The following is an 18,974-nucleotide window of genomic DNA, read 5'->3' on the forward strand; positions in this document are numbered from 1 at the left end:
AAAAGAGAACTGGAACTGCATTATCAAGATCACATTCAAACAGTTCCAATTGAAAAGTGACAAAGATCCAAATCAGTATTCAAGATACAAAAGGATCACTAAGCAAGATCGATATTAGTTATCACTGAGTTACCTCTTCTACCAAGTAAGGTCAGGTCATAGACTCTACCAAGCAAGGTTGGGAGTAACAAGACACACATGATTACTGAGTCACAAATCCTTCACCGAGTAATCAATAGAATAGTGGATGATAGGCTATTGAGCATAATGTTAAGCATGTTGTCAAACATGATATCAACCCAACTACCTTTGTATTGAGAATTAATGGTGAAGTTTTAACAAAAGGCATGAAATCAAATTCATTTTTCACTATAAAATCTACAGTGCTATTGCAAAGAAGCAATTTATGGAGCAATCAAGCAACTTTAAGTGAATTTGTACCAAAATATCAAGGTTTTCATAGTTTACCAAGTACAATGGCATCAAGCAGCAACAAAGTGAAGAGAGGGTCTAAGATGTTGGTTCGAGGAGTCAAGTGGAAAGCACCAAATTTTAAACTTGTGCTCGTAATTGTAGAAACCCTTGACTCAGTCGAAGCTCAATCATAAATTCCTCCAAAGGTACTCCTTATTAATGATATTCATACTCATTTCAATTATTCTATTCAAGAAATTAGAACCCTAGAAATGGATGATGCCTTAGGTGAATTATGTGTTAATGGAATTCTTAAACTTGAGCATACCCATTTAGAAGACAAAGGTTTAACACATGTTCCCCACCTACCCTGAGGTTTTCAAATCAAATGGATTAGATACATTCTAAGTCAGGTGCATAATGGTTAGCTATGGCTTGGGCAACCTATTGTGATCACAAAGAAAATGATTCATCGCATCACTGACCTCCCCATGCTCACCAAAGCTAAAACCACCAAAACACTAGGTCGAGCTAAGCTAGAAAAGAAAACCCTAGCCGAGTGGGATGGTAGAGGCACAAAAATTAGCTGTGTAACTGATGCAGAGCTAAAATTTGGGATTCATGTCATAGCACATAAGATATATAATTTGATCCATCTAAATAGTGTATCCTATGAAGCTATAGACTTGGCTTATAAAGTGGTGAAAAACAATCTATCTTATGACTTGGTAGATCTGTTGTTGAAGCAACTCAACAAGAACATGGAAAGCATTAGGACATCCAAGGACAACCCCTATAAATTCAGTTCACTCTTGACATGTTTGTTCTTTTATGTTTAGAAGTTCTTCCCTTCCAAATGCATAGTAGTACGGAGAAAAGATGTGCCTATATTATATCAGATAAATGAATACATTGCAAAAGTGGGAGAGAACTAAGTTAGCATTATGGACAACTACTTCAAAGTTTTCAAAGAAAAAATGAACAATAGGTTTAGCATATCTAAGAATTTAGTTGAGGATTAAAAATATGATGTATGCTTTATGGTTGATTGTGACAAAGTTTACATTCAGGCAATGAAGCCCAGAGTTGTATGGGTAAAACATCTTCCTTGTGAGGTGAATATTGATGAGGCAAAGGATATTATTGAGGCTCTGATTAATGAACCTATTGATCCAAAGGCACCATACTTTGGAACCTATGATGAGGCCAAAGCAAGAATAGAACTAGAGATAAAACTCCTTTAGGCAGTTAACAAGGGAAAGAGGAGGATAGCTAAACTGAAATCCAGCACACCTCTCATGTTAACTAAAGGTAAAGGAGAAGATGTAGAAGAGGCAGAGAATGAAGAGGAATTAGAAAAGGAAGAATAACCTATAAAGAAGAAAGGCAAGGTGATCATCACCAAGCCACCTAAGCCATCCACTATAGTCTTTACAAGGAGGTTCAGGAAGAAGGGCAATGATATTTTCCTTAGCAAACCTCCTCCCAGCTTCTAGGAAAAGTTTAAATAGATGGAAGAAGGTGTAGGCATAACAAACTTCAAATATTTGAATTATGAAATAAGAATAGAGGTAGAGAAGAAATAGATGGAAGAACTGGTGTTGACCAAAATGAGAAAATGGAAGTATTCACCAGATCAGATAGCCTCTCAGATCTCTAATGAATTATTAGAGAAAATAAAGCCAAGATGGGACTTTACAATGCAAACAAAAAAAGACATGTATGCACAAACCCTAAGGAAATTGCTACCAAGCATGACAGATGCTAAGGTAAAAGAGTCTTTGAAGAAAAATGAAGACAAAATGACTCTTAGATTTAATACATGTTTAATTTTGATCAAGATATAAAGCATGTGGTTAAGAATGCCACAAGCATGTGGAAGAATGTTTATCATCTCCATATACCAAGTGACTTCCTAGTAGATGTTAAGGATAATGATGATGACAGTGATCATGATGAAGAAGAAACTTATACTAAGCCTACACATTTTGACAATGAGGAAGTTGAAGAAGATAAAGAGGAGGAAGCTACCTGGGAAGATAAAGAAGATGATGAGGAGACAGACCCAATGAAGATAGCAGTTGTAGTCATTGCCTCACTTCCTCACTCTCCAAGCAAACCAGTAACTATATCAAGCTCGGAGATAGCTTCAGCAAGTTGGATTGTGACAACCACAGACACTTCAAATGTCCAATCACTCTTCACCCCCACTCAACTCAATGTATCTATAGTAGAAGTGACTTCCACTTCATCTATCGAGCTGCAACCTCTCACTTCTTTAGCTACCAAGTCATCAATCATGAATACAGTGTCTTCTACAATTTTGAGCTCTTCAGCAATAAGTACTTCAATTTTGGATACTATAGTTTTGTCTACTTCGGTTTTGGATTCAGCAAGCATTCCTATTAGTATTCCATCGATTAGTACTATATCAATTTTCAATGTAAGTCCTAGTATATCTACAATTGTTTCCATCCCAAATACAAAGGCATTAAGTACAAGGATAGTTGAACCTAAGGTTCAACCGAGTACAAGATTTTTGGGTAGAGCAAAGGAGATAGAGGAGGACATAGACTTAGATGAGAAAATAGAAATTCCCAAATGGGACATTGATAATCTTACTATGGACCAAATGCACATGGTGAACTCCTTCAGAAGAAGGCAAAACATTAGAAACTGAGAGAAGAAGGAGATAGAGAGTATAAGATCATTGATGATGCTAAAAACATTTTGTATAAGGCAATAGGTATTGAGGTAGATTCTTCTCAACCTATTTTGTTGCAATTAGCAGAAGCAATCTAAAATTTCAATGAGGACAGTAGTGGACAGGATAAGTTAATTAAGAAAGCTGAAAAGAAATTTGACAATAAAGTGCTTGAGCACATTGCTTAGCAAATTTCTATCCATCAAGTTGAGCTTTCATCAATTTTGACCAAGTTTGAATCATCTTGCACCAATGTGACATCACTTTTTGTGAAGTTATGTGATGTTTCCGAGTTCACAAAAGAAATAAAGAGAAAAATGTCAAAAATCAATGAGGATCTCAAAGCCAGTGCTCAATAGTTGTAACTTGACCATACTTCAAGCTCTGCACATAACATGAAGATCTGATATTTGTCAGACAAGCAGGCAGAACTATTGAGAGAAGAAGCAAGGATCTAGTCATCACTGATTAATATTCAAAATATGATCCTTCCTATCATGGATACAATTCAGAAACATATTGTTTACTCAAAAACCTTGATCCATGACAACAACTTCTCTATTGCAGATCACATGACAGAACTCTCTACAGAAGTACAAATTGCTCTACATACATGCAAGATTTTGCAAGAAAATTGGAATAAAACTCTAGCACTTATTCTTAAGGTACATTCTAATTTTTTTATCTCATATTGGTGTCTCCTTGTAGATAAGTTCTAAATAATTCTTTGGCATTATTGTCAAAAAGGGGGAGATTATTGTTGAGAATAAGACACATAGTATGGGGGAGAAACATGTTATGAGGAGAATGTATATAATAGATGATGTATAGTATACCTTACAAAGATAAATTTTGAAAAATCTCAAAATAGTATATTCTACCAAACTAGTATCACATGGTGACATATATAAGATTTTGGTTGATAAGTGTTTTTATCACTAATGCCAAAGGGGGAGATTGTTGACATATCAGTCGAGTTTTTTATTAGTGACACACACTTATTCAAATTTTGTATGGCTACCAAGCTCATTAAATAATTTACAGTGTTTGCCATGTAATCCAGCAGCTACCGAGCATTTCAGTGGTTACCAAGTATATTCAGTTAATGTGAAGCCCGACAGTTCAAACCGAGTAGATTCAGTCTGGCAGTTCAACCTAAGCAGTTCAATGGTTACTGAGCATTGCAGTTTCTATCGAGTTTGCAGTTCATGGAATGCAAAGCTAGTGTTAACCAAGTTGTATGGTGATTAGTGTTTATCGAGTATAGTCATCATAAACAAGTAACCTAGTTTATGTCAAGTTACATAGTATCTACCAAGTCACCATTGTAGACTGAGTTCAAGACTACTTTGAAGTGATCAATATGGACTAAGCTTCTACGTCTATCGAGTGCATGACAATGTCAAATGATGACAATGGACACCGAGTATTAGAACTTCACCAAGTCAGCCTTCAGAACCCGAGTGTCTTCATTTGAGTTGACTTTGTAATATTGGTGTTAACTTTTATGATGGCCGACTTTGTAATTTTGTAATTTGGATTGGTATATATATGTAATGTATTGTATCACATCCATATGTAAGATAATGAAATGTAATGCAAGTGCATGAATATGAATATAAGCAGTAGATAAAGATTTTGAAGGCCATATTAGCATAAGGAGAAGTAGTGATAAATCTATCACAAAAAGGTGATCAGTACAATTAAGAAATCTCTATCAGCAATCCAATTGTAAGTCATAGATCTACTATTTCATCCTAATAGTTTAACCAATCAAAATCCTTTCACAAGTTAGACTTAACAGTCTTTCTTAAATCTCTTAATGGAGTGCATACTTCATTGTGTGTTTGTAAAACCTCTAACAAGGTGGACCTAGCAGTTCTAATTGCTCCTAAGAGGGCAGATCATCAGATGTGATCATTGTAAGCCTTAATAGGCCAACTTTATGCTACAGTATTGAAGTTTTATGGGTATCATCCCCGCCCTAGTTTTACTTTCTATTTGGAAGGTTTCTCAGTCATGAAATTATTGTGTTCAAGTGTTGTGGATGCTTTTATATTTTTAGTTTCACATGCATGCAATTAGATCAAATGTGATAAATTAAAATTTAAATGGTTTATTGAATTCATAATTGAAATTGTTGTAGAAATTTTTAGAAGTTATTGATTCACCCTTCCCCTCTCAGTAACTTAGCATAGTCTTGAATATTTCCAACAAAGGTTATTGGTGGTGGCTCTGGCTTATAGAATATTGCAAGAAAAATATCTATCTGGTTTTGCAAGTATAATTTCTAAAAAAATTAATTCCATACTTTTGGAGACAATAAGACGTCAACATTTTGTTATTGCAACTTGTTGTTACTTCTCTATTTATGTCTTATGTTTATGTTATTAAGGGGAGTATCCTTCATCATCAAAGAAGTTTCAAATACAATTCTTAGTATTATCTAGTGGTTTCTTGGATGCTAGATCTTTAAATTGTCTCTGTCATGGCTTCCTTTTATGTTTTTATAGACATAAATCTTGAATAGAATTAAGTAAGGGTTATATATGTATGTATGTGTGTATATGTGTATGCATGTATGTATACTTTTCTTTTCTTTTTGTGTTTGTGTGTGTGTTGTATGTGTTAGTGAATAGTTTTTCCCTTCCAGCTATTTAGTTTTAAGTCACATGAAAATCTATCTTTCACAACAGATGAGTCTTGATAACTACAAAGACTTTATGTTCAAAGGCATAACTCCCTTCTAAAATGATTTTTTTCAATACAACTCTTATTATGAAAGAATTATAATTGTCATTCTTTTAACCAGAAAGAACTTAAGGAAAGACATAAACATCCCTTCATAGCTATAAAAGAATATTGTAGATTTGAATAATCACTATCAAATATATGTCATACGGCACCATTTCAGATTTTCAGAACTATGATCAAGCTCACTAAGCCAAATGAAAAGAGAACAACAATAGTAGAATAAATGAAATAGCATCTACACGAACATGAATCTCATATGAATTCCATTAACCAACAAGACAATCACACGATTATCAGATAGATGCAATAAAAACAACCATACGATCAATATCCATTATCATTAACTTTACAGTTCATTAACAAAGGTAGCTAACTACTTACTAACAAAAAGGTACTATGTTATGTCCAGAGAGCTGACCCTTAAGATCGCTTAAAATATTACATATATAGCCATGCAGGGCTTTCTGAATTTGATCAAAAATTAACTTCTATATGGAAGTTCAAACATTTTCAAACACAGAGTTTTAAAACATAATTGGCTAAAATAAGAGAAAAATGATGTGAGTGACTCCTCACTTCTCCTTCATGCTCTAGCTCTATTATTAGTATTGGTACAAGATTCTTGGGCATCAAAACAACCACCACCACCTTCTTTCCAGACTTTGTGCACTATAAGAAAACTTACCAGCTCCTACTACGGGACACCTAGTTGTTCTAGTCTAAGCTTTCACATCTTCATGATTTGGCCAATATGATCCATCTTATATTCTTGAACCTCTAGGTGATCAATACAGAGCATCATCATTGAGTCTTCTCTGGCAAAAATGGTCAGATCACAAACCAATACCTCTCTCATTTCCTGTAGCAGTTTGATTTTGGAGAAAAAGGTCATTTCCACTTCTTTAGGGATCTTTTCATTTTTGACCTCATTTCCCATGATTTTGATGTCAATACGTTTTATGTCAACAATCAAGATCTCCTTTAGACACCCAACCACTTTAAGCAACTCAGAACACTCCTCTAACCCATATTCCATCACTATGTTTCTCCACTCGAAATTGGCAAGAGCGATGAACAAGAAATCAGCATTGACGTAGGCTCCAAGGACTTCATTTCGAATTTGTCTACGCCATATTCTTGTACTTCAAAATATTGATGATGTATTCATCCCACTTGATCTTCTCAAAGTCCCAAGCATTCATCTCTCACTCCAAGGTTGTTATCAACTTGTTTGCTCTAGCACTAGTATTGGTGAAATGGGAGAAATAATAGGATTCCTGAGTGTGAATAGTGCTCAACCATTTGCCATAGGCTTGGGCGATTGAGCAGTCTCTCTTAACCTGGTCAAGGAAGATTTTATTCAAGGGAGACTCTACATCAATATACAAAATACCATTGGGAAAGGCTCCTGCATGTGGGCTCTATAGCTCATGAATGTATTTGGCCATCTTCCACATCGATTTCTTTAATTCTTTCTTATCTCTTTGATCCTTCAATATCCACTGAGAGATCCTAGTATTCCCCACATTCCATATTTTCATATTGGTGGCTCTTGAGGAAGGACCAAGGATGGTCTTCTCTGCTACATAATCCTAAGGCTATATTTCTCTATGCTTTTCCCAATTTCTGGTTTCATAACCTCTACAACCCACTAACCTATTTCATCATCAATGTTCAACATAGTCTTGATCCTTGGCCATTTGGTCTTAGGGGTCTTCCCAAGGCACTTACTCACCATGTCTCCCATAGGGAGAGTCATTGGTGCTAGGCTTCTCTTCTTTCTCACTGATAGCTCAAACCAGTTAGGTGTCGAATGGTTGTCCTTGGAAGGAGGTGTCTGCAATACAGGTGATGGATTGAGTGTCATCGCACTCAAAGTAGTGGCATCTTCCATAGTTTTTTGACAACCCTGTTCCATCTCGTCAATGAGAAATTCCCCTGTTTCTTCTTGCTCTTCTACTACATTAAGTTCTATTGTCACTAACTTGTCTGGAGGAACAGTCACATTCTTTGCTTGTTCTTGGTTCCTCCTACTGCAAGATCTGGTCCACTTGACAAAGTTAGGGAGATGAACTAAACCTTGAATAGGAGGTTTAAATTCAATTGACTTTTGCTTTCCTGCATCGGGGGAATCAACAACCTTATTAGAACTGATAATAATCAAGGGTGAACTCGAACTATCATGAATCCTTTAAACACTACAGGTCATTGATCTTGACTATCTTTTGCACATGAGTCATTGCTCTGTTCTAGCTAGGATGGGTTGAGTTCTTGTTTGCAGGTCATCTTCCTCTAGCTTAGTCCAGTCAATCTCTAGTAAGGGATAAGCCCCTATCTTCTCAATGTAGGTAGGGTCAACAATCTCTTCATCCTTCTCTTCAATCACCCCTAAGACATCTATAGGGAGATTGAAATATTCAATCTGTGCCAACGTTAGCCTAGACCAAAGCTTCTTTCTAACTTCAAAGTCATCTTGACAATTTTCCCAGAAATCCTCTAAGTGGGAAATGTGCAGAGTAGAAGAAGTTTCTTCAGAGTACTTCATAGTGAATTCCTAACTATCAAAATTTGGTCTAGCAGGATAAGTTAGTAAGCTCAGGAATTTGATCTCAGCTTTGAGTCTAAGGGTGTCTTGAATGGTTTTGCATCTATAATGTCCAAGCTCAACAGGAAATGTGTGCCCTAAACCTTTCCTCACCATACAATGTTTTTCCACTTATACCAACTACCTGCATACTTCAATTAATAAAAAATGATCTACACAATGTCGGGGCAACGTTAGTGATTTACCTTCATAGCCTACAATCCTGAGATTGGTGAATTGGGAAACGAGGTGAAGTAACTGCCATAGATATCAATCAACTGGGTAGCTTCTTTCGTCAACCTCATGTTTTCATTTCCTTGCAATTAAAACACCAATTTGGCTAAAAATGTGTCTTGAACTATTTTCAATCCATCTGGATTTTTGTTCTTCTGCAAGAGAGGGTAATATTCATAAATGGGCATACTCAAGTTCTAGTCTGAGTGTGGTAGACCTTTCCATTCTTTACTACAAGCTAGGATGTAGAACAAGTAGGAGGTCATGTAAAAGCCAGAGGTTCCAGAAGCCTAGGATAGCTCTTCTTACAACCTAGTCACTATTATATTAGCCCAGTCAATGTATTTATCTTCCCCTAAAATAGCTTGAATGAAGAAATACATCCAATTTTCCTAGTGGAAGGCATGTGGATATCCCTTTTCTCTATTAAGCAATGTGATGACATTCTTGATTTCAAGGATCATATGCTCTCTAGTCAATGGTTTTGCAAGACGGGAACCTCTTCTTTCAGACTTGAAAAGCCAATTTTTAGCAATGTTGTTGTTAAACTCTCTAACACTTGTAGAGAATTGGACATAGGAGGAACTGATGGTCCAATTTTCATATACTTCATGCGGGGGAATTCTCAGAGCACCCATAACAGCTACTTGGCTCACATATACTAGAACATCACCGTTAAAGGCATGAATGCATTTTTTAGCAGCATCGTATCTATCCCTACATGCTAAAAGTAACTCAAGACAAGGGAAAGCTTCTAGGAAAGCATACGCTTGCAACAAACCATGACTGTGATCTTCTGCGAGATGGAACCAGGTTTTGGGTTTTCAAACCTAGCCAACAACTTGCACATATATTCCTTGGCAAGGAAAGTGTCTTCCATATCAGGAAGGATACTACTAATAACTAACTCTCTAACCTTGTCTAGTAGTTTCAAGTGGAAGGGAGTGGCCATGACAGAAATAAAACCAAAGCAAAATGATATAGAAGAATGAACAACTTTTCAAGAAATGCAGAAGGAAAAGATGCTTGCAAAATAAAATTTTAGAGACTCGCCAAGTTGAGTGCATGCAAGTTGCAAAACAAAGAATTAAGCTATCGTCGTGTACACCAGACGAGACAAAACAATTTTACCAAAGCGAAAATAGCAAGGGAATGAAAACAAGTCAGGCTTCATTTAAAACATAAGACCTGGGCTTAAAGCATGTGGATGGATGATAAGATGGATGACAAGACAGGAGTTACAATCATTAACAGCTCACCCAAGTTTTGAATGTGTTGCGACATACTTCTTCATTATTACTCTTAACTTGTCATTAATGTGAATCCTTTCCGTAGATTTAGCAATAGTTTGATGCTGCTGAGTTGTCGCCTGAGATAAGTGGCACCGGAAGCATCAATCTTTATGACCAAGTGAACATGAATAATTGAACTATAAAACAATTCAATGTTCAAGTTCAATAGTTGTGATATATTGGAGATTATGCTCATGACTAGACCAAACACGAAAACCAAACCCATGAACCTTGGTTCAAGGTTCAACTTCAACTTCAATGATGAGCATTAGTATCCGAACATGACTAACTTTTATAACTCAACCAAGATGCTCGATGAACCTATGAACATTGAACCTTGAAGAACATGTTCAATGTTCAAGCTCACGGATTTGTTCAACTAAGAGGCTTAAAAACAAGGAACTCCAAAAGAGTTAAGATTTACAATGAGATTTCAATAAGAGATCACTTCTTTAAGAAATATATAATCAACTATTACCATGATTATGTATAAAATAAATGTGGACCATACATGGGTAACTGTATGTATGTATGTATATTGACACACACACACACACACACATTAGGGTCACATTTGCAATTTTATACACTTTTCATAAATGAAATTAGGTCAATTTCATTGTGATGAGTTGTAACCACCAGTTCACCTTGATATATTGGAACTTAAATATATCTCTTTGCAATGTCCCTTTTAGTTATATTTTTGTTTAACCACTTTTCAGAAGCTATTTAATTTTCCAATTATTGGCATATTTGTGTGTGTGTGTATATATATATATATATATATATATATATATATATATATATATATATGTATGTATGTATGTATGTATGTATGTATGTATGTATGTATGTATGTATGTATGTATGTATGTATGTATGTATGTATGTATGTATGTATGTATGTATATGTCTCTCTATGTGTGTGCATGTGTGTGTGTATGTCTCTCTCTCACACACACAAGGTTACATTTGAAATTTTGTACACATTTTCGTAAACAAAATTAGGTCACATTTATTTTCACCTATATCAAAACTTAATTACATCTCTTTATAAGGACCCTTTTACTTATATTTTGGTTTAACCACTTCTCAAAAATTAATTTGATTTTGCAATTATAGCCTTTCTAATAAGCATTAACACTTGTACCAATTTTATAGTTTTTGTTGTCACTAGACATACTCAATTTCTTTCATTTCTTTAGTTGTATACATCATAATTTTCCCTCCTTAATAGTATTCCTTTTGTTATAAAGGTTGTGGGTCATTTATTTAAGGAAGATGCAATTTTAATATTTAGGTTAAATTATAAGTAGCATTCAATAGTAACAAGACCTTTTTCATTCTATAATTGATTATATAGTCACAAGACTTAGCTCTCTAAAGAAAGTTGTATAGTGGTACTGAATAATTATCTAAACACCTTTGATCACATTTGAAGTCAATGCGAAGGTAGGCATTGTTATGGGACAACACATGTATAGTAATTTTGAAATTAAAAAGACTATCATAATTGGCAATATTTTAAAACAAAACACAACAAAGAAGGACAAATGAAAACTTTTCAAAATGTCATCCTAGTCTCAATTGATATATGCATTAAATTCAAATATACTAAAAGACTTGCTAAACAAATTTATGATAATGGACATGATCTTTTTTGGTTATATTCAAATTAGTTGACGTAAGTAGACATAGACTAAGGATAAGGTTTGCTTCCCTAGAAACTATCTTAGTCAAATTATGGTTAATTTAGGGTAAGGGAAAGAAAGGCAAAAGGTTAAACTACAACTAGAATATATTAATGTGCTTATGATTGTCTAACAAAGGGCTCTTAGTGAGAAGGTTGAGATTTGTAGGATAAGCAAGGATCAAGGAAATGTGTCCAAGATTGAGATACACATGGAGATCAAGGAAAATAACATAGAAAGAATAAAATAGACAAGTAGAAGATAAAGATTATTGTAATATAAATATAAATCAATACCAATAAAATCATGTAATAAGGATATACATCATCTATAATAGTTAAAACTCTGGAATTGTAAATGAGGACTAAATCCTCATCAATTCTATAACCATTAGTTCAAGGTAGCACTGAAAAATGTAAACCTGAAACTCTGGGCTAAGTCTTGGGCAAAGACAGAAAGTTTTATTCCTTTCGTTCTTTCCCACCGATGCCTATACTAAACGGGGCTCCAATTGTATTGTATTATTTGTTAAAATAATTAATAAGATTCGAGGGCTTCCACCTATTACCAATAATAATAAAAATGAATGAACAAATGTGTGAAAAAAAAAGGCAAGGAAAGAACACCAATTACTAGCGATTTCCAATTACCAATCTAGATTTTGCAAATTTAAAGCCCATTAGAAAAATTCGAGATCTCCACAAGTTTGAATGGTGCATGTCTGCTACAAGCCCGTGCACTTGCAAGATCGAAAATTTTCTTTCTTTTGTTCTTTCCCACCAATGCCTATACTAAATGGGGCTCCAATTGTATTGTATTATTTGTTAAAATAATTAATAAAATTCAAGGGTTTCCACCTATTACCAATATTAAAAAAATGAATAAACAAATGTGTGATAAAATAGGCAAGGAAAGAACACCAATTACTAGCCATGTTCCAATTACCAAAATCTAGATTTTGCAAATTTAAAGCCCATTAGGAAAATTGGAGACCTCCACAAGTTTGAATGGTGCATGTGTGTTACAAGCATGTGCACTTGCCCCAAGGGGTACTAGTTTCGCCTCACTCCAAAATGGACCACCAAGCAAATGATGAAGATGCCCTCCCTAATTAAAGAAAAAAAATCAAATCATTTTTCTAAATAATTATAATTTATTTTACTACATCTAAAATTATTTATATTTCATTTATCTTCATTTATTTAGGTTTTTACTAACTTAAACTTTTAATTTTAATTTCTAAAAAAATGGATGATTGATATTTCCAAATAGATGGTTGTCAAATTTAACCTAAAAGAATAAAAGTTAACATTAACATGCTCACACCATCCCTCTCCACCCCTGCCATTGTAGAATGCCTATGAACATTAATTAAAGAAAAAAGTCAAATCATTTTTTGAGAAAAAAAAAGTTTAAAAATCTTATTTAGATCAATTGTAAAAATTTATTAATATTAAAATAGTGCAAACATTTTCATTGTAAAGGAGTGAGATAATGTGACATTAGAAAATATGTTTTGAATTTAAACATACATATCAGATGTCATAATATTTATCTTTACTACTTAAGAGCCAAAACAATAGCTAATTCACATTTAAGAACTTAAAAAAATATTAGTCCAAATCTAAATGAGAATCAATTAGGTAGAATTTTTTATTAAATTTACTTACTACTCCATTTATAAGATAAATCTATATTAAGTTTTTGCCTTGTATAAAAGTGTTGTATTTAAGGAAAGCCGGTGGAATGGAAATAACCTTTTATCCACCATATAATGAAAATCCAATTTGCAGATTCAAGCATTTCACAAGTATATTCCTTTTCAAAACCCAGAGACTAATATGTTAAAAGATCTTTAAGCTTTTGATGGTGCCGAAACTTTTGAGTACGATAGGAGAATCAGAATCTTGATTTATGTACAGTCCTGATAAATGTCTATACATCTCATAATGTAATCTGAAAAAAAAGATGCACTTATAATAGAATCATGTAATGTGGTATCTGTCTCCCTCCAGATCTTCAACAATGCTTCCCACTTGTTTCCAAAAAATTGTTCTGACGAGAATTGTCCCATGCTGACATGGGAATATGGGCATACTGCTCATCTTCAGCTTCGCCCACATGCCTATCTGATCATTTATGTTCTTTAGTATTTTGATTCCACTGTGCCGTTTCAGAGAAAATAAAGGCCCGCAGATCATGATGAATATTAAATAGGAAATAGTACAGGACTGGAATCTCTATGGAGGACCCTTCGATCAGTAACGTTGAGTTTCTTCAGCTTCTTTTGGCACCATTGAAGTTGATCTGTAGTTATTCTTGACATCTTCAGCACCCTGGAAACCAATTTTATATCCACAAGAGCCATCAAGATTTCGAGCCCTTCGCCTGTTGTGGGATCCAACCTTTTAATTATGCATCTGCCTCTCCTTTGAAGTTCTTTGACCTGCAGCTCTTTCTGTTTCACCCACAAACACAAAATTAAAGATTAGCAAAACTCTTTTTCCTAAGCCTCATTAGGGTAGAGTAATGTGCATTGGCAGTGTTTCAATTGTGTATCTAGTTTTTACTTCAACATTTCAGATCAGATCTAATGATCCATCCTCAGGATAATAGGGATGGATCACAAGGCATGATCTGAAACATTGTTTGTCTGCTCTTTATCATCTGGAGTCTGGATCTCGGAGCTCCGGAATGTTGCTTGTGTGGTCTCTATCATCCTGAGGATGGATCAAGGGGCCTGATCTGAAATGTTGACGCAAAAACTTGATACACAAATGCCAATGTATATGCATGGATTGTGGAAGCTTATGAGATTTAATTTATAATAAAGTAATTTTATCAACTTACAGAATGCAACTGTTTTCTGACAGAATTCAGAAGAGTGGAATCATTTGGGTCCTCGAGCACTTGATTTGCACACAAGAAATTGAGTAGCAGCTGGCTTGTCATTGTTGATTTCATTTTGTCAGCCTTAACAAACTCTGAGAAAAGCACTATGCATCCCTCCATCATGCTCACCAACTGTGTTGCTGTCACCATGGATGTTCCTGTCCCTGGCTCTTCTTCCTTAATAGACCCTGTCACAAACAAAAAATGGGGCATTCATTGCCTGTAGGTTGATATAAATGCTTAAACTGTGAACCTGGTCGCTTACAATGACTCAGAGTTGTAAACTTAAGGGTGCATTCATAGCAAAACTGAAAACACGGTCTCTCTTAACAATTAAATCTATCAGATTTCTACAATCCATTGAAATGTGAAGCAAATTTCTGGACTAGAATTGTGTGAATAATTTTTAAATCAATGTTTTGAATCGTGCTTCATGATCCATCATCAAGATGTAAGGACACAAAGGAGAAAATTTCTAAAACTCAGGTTAACAATTGAAATTGAATACTAGATCTTCAATTATAGGTGGGGTCTTAAAATAGGGTTGACAATTGAAATTGAATACTAGATCTACTAGATCTTCAATTATAGGTAAGGTCAAATTATGGGCCAGGTGCAACTTTTAGATGGCCTTCGTAGAAAAAAAAACCAACACCCAAAATCTCTTAAAAAAGGATTGACAATTGAAATTGAATACTGGATCGTGAGGTCCAATTATGGGCCAGGTGAAAATCCTAGGGTTTGTGTAGGGTTTCTTCATTGTTAAGATTGGGTTCTTTAAAAACCGGATTCTAGTAAAAAATACACCATTTGAAAAACCTGATATGGGTAATTTAGAGATTGGATTCTATTAAAAATAAAAGCACAGTAGAATTGAGTCTGAGACTTTACAATCCTGATATCGTATAAGATCCTTACGTATGGTTTAAAAGAGACAAATTTATTAACCTCATTCAATTACCATCATGTCCTAGTTTTTAAGGATAAATGCTTCAATATATTTTATGGCTGTGGCTCAAAAGGGAATATAATTGAATTCTGGGTGTGGCCTACCTACCTAACATGCAAGTCCTGATGAATTTTGACCAAACAATGTGATAACAAAAATGAATGCACCAGGAATCGAAGAAGCTCACCTTTTAGAGGAGGAACGTAGAGGAGACCCTTCGATACAGATCTATTGTTAACATAATTGAGAACCCTGGGACCCTCAAACTCTTCATTCTCCAAAAACCTCTGCAATAATACATGAAATTGCTGGAACTGATCTGCTACACAATCATAAAAGAAATCATGCTCTGGTCCAGACAACACCATTCTCTTAAACATTTTGTACTGCGAATGGAGGACCTCCCAAGATAAACAAGTTTGACCAACATAAACAGTCTCTAGACCTTGCTCCAATCTTGTTCTCATATCCTCTGATTCGTCCATGGTCTGAAATTTGTTGGAAAGACTTTTTCTCAATATTTTGGTAACCCCTTGGGGTTTAGAAAATTTACGGGCTTCCTGGTCCATATGAAGAAGCCCTACAACAACAAAGATCAACAATATCATTGCACCGTACAATACTTGAGTCTGAGAGTTATGAGGATTGAAAAAGTTAAGAATCACATACCCAATGTGTTTATATGCTGGTAGTTTAGTTTATCAAAATGTCGCATCCTGTCGTTGTACTTCTCATAGAAATCTTCAATTGATTCATATTCTTCGGGCTCTAACATTCTGAATGATGGTGAATAGTCCTCGCTTGGATTTGCCCCAATGGATTCTTCACTCTCGCTATCCCAAGAACTGGAATCAAATAAATCTGATTCACTTTCTTCTGGTATAACTGAGAGATTGGAGCCCTTTAGTCTCTTGATTTCTGACTTCAGCTTCTCTATGAAGAAATCGTGATCTTCATCATCGTAGTCATCGTATTCATAAAAAGACGACGATGTATTCCCCTCTTCTGTAGCCTCGTACTTTTCCTCCTGGAAATCCTTATGCAGTTGTACATCTACATGCTTAGATTCATGTAGTTCACCATTTTGAGATGTTCCCAAGCTGGTTTTCTCAGGTAAATTCTTGAAACCATCTAGTCCTAATACGGCGTCCCTACTAGTCTCAAACCCTTTATCTTGAACTAATGCATCACCATATCCTGTACTGGTTGTGCTTTCTTCATCGGAGAACCTTATTTGATGTTCTTCCTCGTTTGAAACCGTCCGCATTTTTTCTTCTCGACCATGTGAATCTGGTTCGGTCTGAAGTGCATCCCCATTTGTCTCGCGGCGTATATCTTGGACTGATACATCTCCATCTCTATCTTGAAATGATGTAGCTCCATCTCTGTCTTCAACAGAATCCTGTAAATGGCTCTGAAGATTTCCCCCTTGATCTTCTGTAAGTGAAATGCTCGAAAACATTTCAGGGCATGGATCCTCAGAAACATCATTGTAAAGAAAAGATTCAAGTTGAGACCTAATTTCATTTGAACCCAACATATCCCCATCTCCCGACATGCTTTTGTCTTCATCATTTGAACCTAGCAAAATCCCAAATCCTGAAATACTTGTATCTTCATGATTTGAGCCCAGTACAATCCCAACTCCTGAAATATTTGTATCTTCATGATTTGAGCCCAATAAAATCCCACCTCCCGAAATACTTCTATCTTCATGATTTGAGCCCAATACTCCTGAACTGCTTGCATCTTCATGAGTTAAGCCCAATACATCCCCACCCCCTGAAATGCTTGCATCTTCATGAGTTAAGCCCAATACATCCCCACCCCCTGAAATGCTTGTATCTTCATGATTTAAGCCCAATACATTCCCACCCCCTGAAATGCTTGTATCTTCAAGATTTAAGCCCAATAAATCCCCACCCCCTGAAATGCCTGTATCTTCATCACCTCCTAAGATGCTTGCATCTTCATCAGGGCCCACATGGCCTTCATCCTCTATTGTCTGGTCCACTTCTAATCCTCCTCCTCTATGATGGGCTTTATAAAGTTCAATCACAGCTCCTGCATTTGCAATTGTTTCCGACACAATCTCCAAAGACACAATAGGGGCATCTACATCCATGGAGATACCAGGATCAGTTTTTCCCTCTTCTATTTTATCCTCCACCGGTTCTTCTAGTCCTCCATTTCTATGCCGGGCTTTGTAAAGTTTCATCACAGCTCCCGCATTTGCAATTGTTTCCGATACATTCTCCAAAGACACCTCAGAAGAACCAACGCCCATGCAAAACCCGCGATCAACATTTTCCTCATCCGAATCAACAAGCCCTTCATGAACATGACTGATAAGCTCATTGCAATCATGAAACTCCGTAACCAAGTCCTGATACCTCACAGTCATCTTCTGAACTTGCAAAGGCCTTTCACTCCACCGCCCTTCCCGTTCACCCTCGACGGAAAACCTATCAGGAACATCACTACCCAGATCCTTCTCTTCCTTCTCCTCCACATCCCTGGCACACAAACAAACCGCACAAAACAAAAGATTCTCAGTCAAATTAACAAAAATCCCAACATAAACCAAACACAAAATCAAAGGAAACCCCAAATTGAGATTACCTTCTAAATGACAAAACAATCTGCCAAAGCAGGCTGATGATCATCCTTCCGAACAAAACAACAATCCCAACAAACAAGCTCCATGGGTGCCCTGCAAGAGCCGTGTATATCCAAATGTATGCCATTGCTGCTGTAAATGTCGAGGACCAACAGAAGCGGAGGAGAAGAAGAGGAGGAAAACATAAACTCAGATGGGTTCAACTCCACATCACTGTTAATGCACAATCTACACCTATTTAATGCCGAGACAAAGTCTTAGCTTGGTCTCCGTGTGGAATGTTGGATGATGCGCCCAATTTTGCGCTTTTCATGGAGTTATGAAGCATTGCATTTAAGCTTTCAGCTCTCATTTGCTCTGATACCCAGCCTTTAATATATAATTACCATCTTGTTACTCCCTTTAACCAATTTACCGACACAATACGGCAAAAAGCTTACACATTGTCCAGGGTCTTAAAAGAATCAATGGGTTTGTTGGCTTAGGCTACCAGTAAACAAAAACACACAATTCTCCACGCGCAATGCCATTTTAACACTGTAATCCCCGGGAAAATGTCATTGGAACAAGATTTTTCTATTCTTTTCACGTTGAAATCGTCTTTCCCACGGTTTTATGAAAGTTCCTCTGTTCCTCTTTTTCTCTTCCACGTCCACACGTTATTGGGGTCGCTCATTTCATTTTCATGGGCTTTTGCAAGCAAATTGTTCACTGCGACGTATGGTTGAAATATCTAGGTAGTTACTTTCCTGCACAGGGAAGGGGAGGCTTAATGAATCATATTGAATGATATAGTTGGGGCTTTTAATGCTCATTTGCTTCCCAAGGTAACAAGAAGTG

The 18,974-nt window shown here is 35.8% G+C and overlaps 1 protein-coding gene across 1 annotated transcript; it reads right to left on the reverse strand.

The window, feature by feature from the left end:
* Positions 1 to 13,510: 13,510 nt before the first annotated feature.
* On the reverse strand, positions 13,511 to 18,720 carry LOC149535739 (uncharacterized). The gene is made up of 5 exons (XM_089803574.1): positions 18,137 to 18,720; positions 16,184 to 18,030; positions 15,702 to 16,094; positions 14,524 to 14,753; positions 13,511 to 14,131 (listed from the first exon to the last, which is right to left on the reverse strand). Exons 1-5 carry the CDS (start codon positions 18,259 to 18,261, stop codon positions 13,883 to 13,885), a joined length of 2,844 nt encoding a protein of 947 aa, XP_089659700.1. The 5' UTR covers positions 18,262 to 18,720; the 3' UTR covers positions 13,511 to 13,882.
* Positions 18,721 to 18,974: the final 254 nt, after the last annotated feature.

This window comes from Cupressus sempervirens, chromosome 10 (assembly GCF_028749045.1).
Source record: "Cupressus sempervirens isolate cs-2001-9-10 chromosome 10, ASM2874904v1, whole genome shotgun sequence".
In the NCBI taxonomy this organism is placed as follows: Eukaryota; Viridiplantae; Streptophyta; class Pinopsida; order Cupressales; family Cupressaceae; genus Cupressus; species Cupressus sempervirens.

Bases quoted from the DNA above. Each gene is read 5' to 3' on its own strand.
- LOC149535739 (XM_089803574.1), bottom strand. From the start codon at position 18,261: ATGGCATACATTTGGATATACACGGCTCTTGCAGGGCACCCATGGAGC. The intron at 14,754-15,701 runs GTGAGCTTCTTC...TGTTTGTGACAG, and splicing joins CTACGTTCCTCCTCTAAAAG to GGTCTATTAAGGAAGAAGAG. The intron at 14,132-14,523 runs GTAAGTTGATAA...TGGGTGAAACAG, and splicing joins TCAGAAAACAGTTGCATTCT to AAAGAGCTGCAGGTCAAAGA.